Source organism: Amborella trichopoda, chromosome 12, assembly GCF_054954075.1.
Source record: "Amborella trichopoda isolate Santa Cruz 75 chromosome 12, AtrichopodaSantaCruz75HAP2 v2.0, whole genome shotgun sequence".
NCBI classification, from domain to species: Eukaryota; Viridiplantae; Streptophyta; class Magnoliopsida; order Amborellales; family Amborellaceae; genus Amborella; species Amborella trichopoda.
This window is the reverse complement of record NC_142347.1, coordinates 795,275-801,742: the sequence shown is the minus strand read 5'-3', so window position 1 is coordinate 801,742 and position 6,468 is coordinate 795,275. Positions and strand designations below refer to the sequence as shown.

Genomic DNA, 6,468 nt, shown 5'->3' with positions numbered 1-6,468 from the left:
AAAAACAAAGGGAACTCAGCATGGTCTTGATGAACTCAATATCCACCATGTTGAAAAGGAATTTTTTGTGAATTATAAAAAAAAAAAGAATTTATTATCATCGACAAAGCTTTTTTCCAACTAATTGTTTCCAACTAATTGAGGTCCGTTATTGTAAGTTTTTGACAAAATTTTGGCTTGCCTATCTATCACAACTTACTCCTTTTACCTAGGCTCAAGATGGATTAACGAAAAGTTTAAGAATCCTCTCCCTTAGACCAATAAAAAGAAAATAACTACACTCCTAAAAAGAAAATGCTTTCATCCCAGTAGAAAATTGTGAAGCACTCGGAACTCCAAGAAACCATTCTGTGGCCCTTCACCATCACTGAGAAAAATGGATGCTCATGGTGAGCTTAAATACAGAGAAGAGATACTGAAGGCATCAGCATCATTTGCAGTTGTTATCAAGCTATACACGAGTGAGCAAATGTAACTATATACATCACAATATTACACACCCTCCTCCCCGTCAGAATTAGCTTTCTTGCTGTGGCATTGTTCCCTGGTCTCTAAAAGCTCAGTTGCCACCAAAAAGAAACAAAAAACCACCAAATGACACTTCCGCACAACTACGATGGTGCTTCGGCAGATGGTGATGGTGCTTCAGCCCCACGAGGAGGGTGCTTCTCTGGAAAATATTTCTTGTTAAAAGATGCTGCCTCTTCTGGGTACTTTTCCCTAATAAAGTTTTCTATGCATTTCTTATACGAAAAGTCCTTGCAATCACCATTCACTGAAACGATGTGGAAGCACCTACTGCCGGGATGCAGTGAATGCTGATCAATCTGTTTAGTTTTCAATAACTAAATGCATCAGTTAAAGAAAAAGGTTATATATACTGTAACTCTTGACATATCATAAGTTTAGTTACCAAAAACTAAAAGCGAACGTGGAATTAAGATCTGTGGACCTTAACAGACCAATCAAGGTTGTAGAGAGTGCTGTTAATTTACAAACTACAAATCAAACTTCCCACTCATAAATCATTGGAACAGTCTAGAGCAAATTAAGATTTATATCACAAAAAGAAGGGCTTCTAGCATATCAAATTTCTGAAAATGATGCATTGCATCAGCTTCTAGCTATAGTCCACATCCCTAAGTTGGTCCTTACATTAGTGGAGGCATGTGGGCAGACGATTACTACTGGAATTCAATATAGGAAAGGAAAATGACGGCTAGGATACAACCAATATTCATGTTACAACCTAAAGAAAATACCAACTTCAGTTATGAAATTTGATTCTGCAAGAATATTTAGCAAACTTATATGAAGTATAAATTAATGGTACATTCCCTCAGATCTTTTGAAGGCATTTATGAGCATTGAGCAAATTGCTATTATTTACACTCAATTATGATTATGCATTACATGACAAGACAGTATTAGACTTGCCAATTTAGCTAAATACAGTTAACTCCATGAAAGAACTTCCAAATAAGACATGCACAGGCACATTAAATGTTGTAAACCAATTACCTTAACAAAGTCCACGCTATCACCCATTTTCTGTGCCTTGTCCGGATGGTAATGAAATATGTTTTCCAATATATATGATTCATCTTCTTGCGAAAGCCGATCACCATCTTTGTACCTGTGGAGATGATTAGAATGTTACACCCTTAACCAAAAGATTAGCCAGAAAAAATTGCTTCACAGTTAAGATACGAGTAACTAGATTATTAGGTCCATTGTATCTTATGAAAAATCCAATTTGCTTAAACAAACCACACCCCCCTTCCCCCCCCTCTCCCCAAACAAAAAAAAGAAAGGCCCACAACAAAAAGAGAAATAGTAACAGAGCTTAAGTCCCCGGATGAGTCCGAAACGGAGTCTCTCCATTCAGTGGTCTCACGAGTAATGTTGAAGGCATTGACAATGCCCAAAGGGACATTCACAAGGTACTCAAGATGATTGTGTATGATGTACCGCAGTCAGACCTAAGCAAGTTCCACAAAACAGATACCTAAACAAGATCCAAACTAAGTGATAAGGGAAAGCGGGAACCCTCCAATCTCTCTATTGGGTGAACTGTAATAAAGAATCCAGAGTAGTTTCCTCCTCTACTACTTCTGGTTTAGCCCCCTAGGCCAGCCACCCTCCCAGATTCTCCCCAAGGTGTCTAATCTCGGCAAACCACTCTTCCTCATGAAACTTCTTTTGTGAAACTCTGGGGGCTAGAACCCAATACGAGTAGCACCCTCAGGCTCTCAGCTGCAAGTACCAACCTGCAGTACTTGCTAATGATACGGCAGCTTTTTGGGGTGACAGACCCTGCTGATGGGAGCCCCTGGCTGACCAGGGAGCCTATAGAGGTAAATGGATCACCTGTGACCCCACATTCCACAGCCTCAACCAACCACATGCCACCATGTTCTCTGTTTCCACGATCTTCAATCGAATTTCTAACAAATTAGCCTGAATAATCTCCACTGTGTACGAACCAATTTCCTCTGCCCTTAGCAACCTTTTGTCAGAGGAACTTGATCACATTGCTTCCATATGTCCTGCCACTTGGTGTGCGGGTGGTGACTTTAACATCACAAGATGGCCTTTCGAAAGAAACACGAACTCCAGGGCCACCAATTGCATGCTCGATTTCTCATACTTCATTCACGGTCGCAATGGCATCCCTCACAAGGTGCCGATTTCACCTGGTCACACCACTCCACCAAACCCTCCCTCTCTAAACTAGATAGGTTCCTCATTAGCATGGATTTCGGATGCTATTTTTCTGGGCTCCCATTCTATCTCTCTCGCCAACCCCACATCTGACCACAGGCCATTTCTCTAACACACCCTGAGAGCTTAAGGGACCTAACTTCCTTAACCTTGCATCCCAATGGTGGGAATCTTTCTCAGGCAAGCTCCAAGGTTGAGCTTGTTGCCGATTACAAAGAAAATTACTGCTTCTCCAACTGTCTCTAAAAGCTTCAAGAAAGCACTGTCGGGGAATTTCCAAATTTCTAAGAAATCTCTCCTCTAAAGACTATTAAAATCTTGGAAACAATTGAAGAGACCGGAAACATAAACTGGGAGGAAGGAGACCAAAGAACCCAAGCGAAGAACTAGTACCAAAAGGTCCTCAGGAAAGAAGAGATCTTTTGGTTCCAGAGGTCTGCAATCAAATGGCTGAAATCAGAGGGCTCGAATACCAGCTTCTTCCACAAAATTAAGAGGCGCGACAACACTATTACCCAAATCTGAGTGCGGTCGTGCCTGTAAGACCAGCCACTAGTTTTTGAACGCATTTTTTGGCACACATGGCAAGCCCATAGCTAAAGGCCCTTTTGAAACTAGCGGACATCTATTCAGGCATCAAGTCATCCCAAAAATCCTTAAAAGTTAATGGTGGTGGTGGTTTTCAGCAAAAAGACAGCTCGCAGAAGGCAAATGTATGTGGCTGTCAACCCCAACAGGAACCTGGTATCAAATACACTGCTGAAAACATGGAAAATGGCAGAAGGCCTCCAAAAGTATGCAATCGGGCCCCAAACTCCAGGGTTCTTCATTTTAAATGATAGAGGACCTCCCAAATAAAAACCACGGGTTTCAGAGTGAGTTACAACCCTGACCTACTGTGAAGCGCACAATAAAAGACCATGATGAAATCAGTCAAAACGAATGCAAATGGGCATGAAATTGAGCCCAAATTTAATCCAAGATACCCCCAAGATGCTCCCAAAAAATCGGCCTAAAATGATGTAGGATAAAGAAGATATGGCAAAAACCATTTCTGGACTGTAGACCACAGGCGTAATACATAAAAAAGGGTAAACTTAAAAAGGACGCCTGGAAATTAGAGCTTGACAGACCAAAAGACTCAAACAGATGATACTAAATAACTAAAAAACCTTAACATCAAAATTGTGTCTTTTTTACACTGTTTGACCATTTTTACTGAATATTTGGTGATGTGGCATACTACTGAAAAATGGACTTATGTCATCAAAGAAATTGGGTCAAAAAAATCCTGCAACATTGCACATTTTTCGGTGAACTTGTCACAATGATTTCTCCCAAACCCTATAGAATCTCGAGCTGAAATTCGACTATGTTGTTCTCCTCTACACGGTACTTCCGCCAATATTTTCCATGTTCAAAATTGCAGTCCATATGACCTCCGAACAGTTTTTCATTGATATCTCCCAGTCCCGGGGGAGTTTTCTGGCCAAATTTGATAAATTAAGATTGCGAAGCGATAAGCTTTCCAAAGGCATACGGAAAACCACGATCAAGGCACCGTTAGGGGGTCAATTTGAAAGCGAAATGTACCTGATTTTGGGATAGTGCTGATTTTCATGGATCCAGAAGGCGATACCTTGCCTGACTGATAGGATTTTTTGACAGTCTACTATGCAAAACAACTGTGGTGGCAAAGCCTTCAATCTTGGGGCATCGAATAAAGAAATCCGGCAAGATTCCGGCAGGATAAGGCAAGGAAGGTATATGGAAAGTGCATAAATTTGAAATTCACAAAAACCCTTGAAACTCCACCATAACTCAAGAGTGTTAGAGCCAAATTGGACGCAAATCGATCATCTCGTTGTGATCTACAATTTGGCACCAATGGATCAACTGTTTTGGCACCAGAAGTCGAAAATGAAGGCCCCATACCATTAGTATGAGTTGAGGGAAGCTTTGTGAGGGACTAAAGTGGAATTTCAAGAAATCTTGTCCTATTTTCCATACCCATTTGGGTTTGGATGGATGAAAAGCTGATTATCCACCATCCTTTCCCTGTCAAAATTGATCATCCACCCATCATGTACCAAAACCCAACTAAAGAAGAGTTTAACATTTTGGAAAAGGAAGGGGAGTTCCTTTTTTAAAGGGGAGAATTCATTTGTGTCGTTCAGGGTGTACAGAAATTCTGCAGAGAGAAAGATACCCCTTGTAAGGAAAGACCCTAGGAAAATTCAAGGTTTCGTCCTTCTATACAAAGTTGCAGTTTAGCTACCAACCTTTCCCCTCTCTCTCTCCTCACTCATTTCCCAAGTTTGGGTCTCTTCCATTCCTCCAAAGACTCAACTTCAGCAGGATTCCCTTCATCCAAACGAGCCCTCACTGTAGATCAGCTACGATATAGGGGTACTGTCAATCCCAAACAGGTACGTATGTGCAAATCAAAGAAAAAATCCAACAAGCACCTAATCCTGTACTGTTATGCAGTCTGGCGCTTGCGGGGATTCTTGCTACAGCTATTCATCTGGATGTTGGTGACTCCCAAATCTGATCATATCTCTTCCTGTACTTCAAACATCCACCATGTCTGAGGTTGGGGGTGGAAATGAGTCGGGACTTGGACCCTACCAGACCTGGACCCGAAAAATATAATGTGGAACCCAAACCCGGAACGGGACCCAATTGGACCCAACCAAAAAATCAAATTACCAATATATTTCATAAATATGTAAAATATATGCATGCATTAATTAAAGGTGTGGTTTCCATAAGGTTGCAACCTTAAACAATCCAAATAAGACGCACCTCCAAATTTTATTATAACATGTAATTTTGGTGTAAAATTTTTTAGGATCAACTGAAAATCTATTTTCATATCTAATTATAAAATTTAAAAATCCAAAAATGGTTAAAATCAAGTAGATCTATAAACGTATGAAAATCTTGAAAATGGGCAGTCTAGATAATGTGTTGCAAGATGCACTATTTCTGGAACTAAGAATCCTTTTTTTTTTTTTTTTTCCCCATATTCATACATATCGATGTTCAAATGATCGATTAGAGGGTTTTTTCAACATTGAAACAACATCCTCCAATGGATTTTTGAGGTGCAATATTATAACTAAAAATACATAATTATATTTATTCAAATATTATTTATGAAATATTATATAAATATCAACACTATTCGCAACCTTAAACAATCCAAATAAGACGCACCTCCATATTTTATTATAACATGTAATTTTGGTGTAAATTTTTTAGGATTAACTGAAAATCTCTTTTCATATCTAATTATAAAATTTAAAAATCCAAAAATGGTTAAAATCAAGTAGATCTATAAACGTATGAAAATCTTGAAAATGGACGGTCTAGATAATGTGTTGCAAGATGCACTATTTCTGGAACTAAGAATCCTTTTTTTTTTTTTTTCCCCATATTCATACACATCGATGTTGAAATGATCGATTAGAGGGTTTTTCAACATTGAAACAACATTCTCCAATGGATTTTTGAGGTGCGATATTATAACTAAAAATACATAATTATATTTATTCAAATATTATTTATGAAATATTATATAAATATCAACACTATTCGAGGTCATGTCCGGGTTGGGTCTATATAGACCCGGACCTGAATAGCATTCAGGTCCAAATCTTGGACCCGAACCCAACCTGCTGGCTCCAATCCATTGCCACCCCTATTCGAGGTCAGGCATCTTTCTTTGCCACCCCTATT

General features: G+C 39.3%; 1 protein-coding gene across 7 annotated transcripts in view; it reads right to left on the bottom strand.

Annotated features, from left to right (window-relative positions):
- Positions 1-334: 334 nt before the first annotated feature.
- The window catches only part of NRPD1B (nuclear RNA polymerase D1B), a 34,025-nt gene continuing 27,891 nt past the window's right edge, over positions 335-6,468 (bottom strand). For all 7 annotated transcript variants that reach the window (XM_020663136.2, XM_020663139.2, XM_020663138.2 and 4 more), the window contains 2 exons: positions 1,522-1,636; positions 335-827 (listed from right to left, as the gene is read on the bottom strand). In XM_020663136.2, coding sequence (XP_020518795.1) covers positions 612-827; positions 1,522-1,636 — 331 coding nt within the window. In that variant the 3' untranslated portion in view covers positions 335-611. The remainder of the gene's footprint in view (positions 828-1,521; positions 1,637-6,468) is intronic.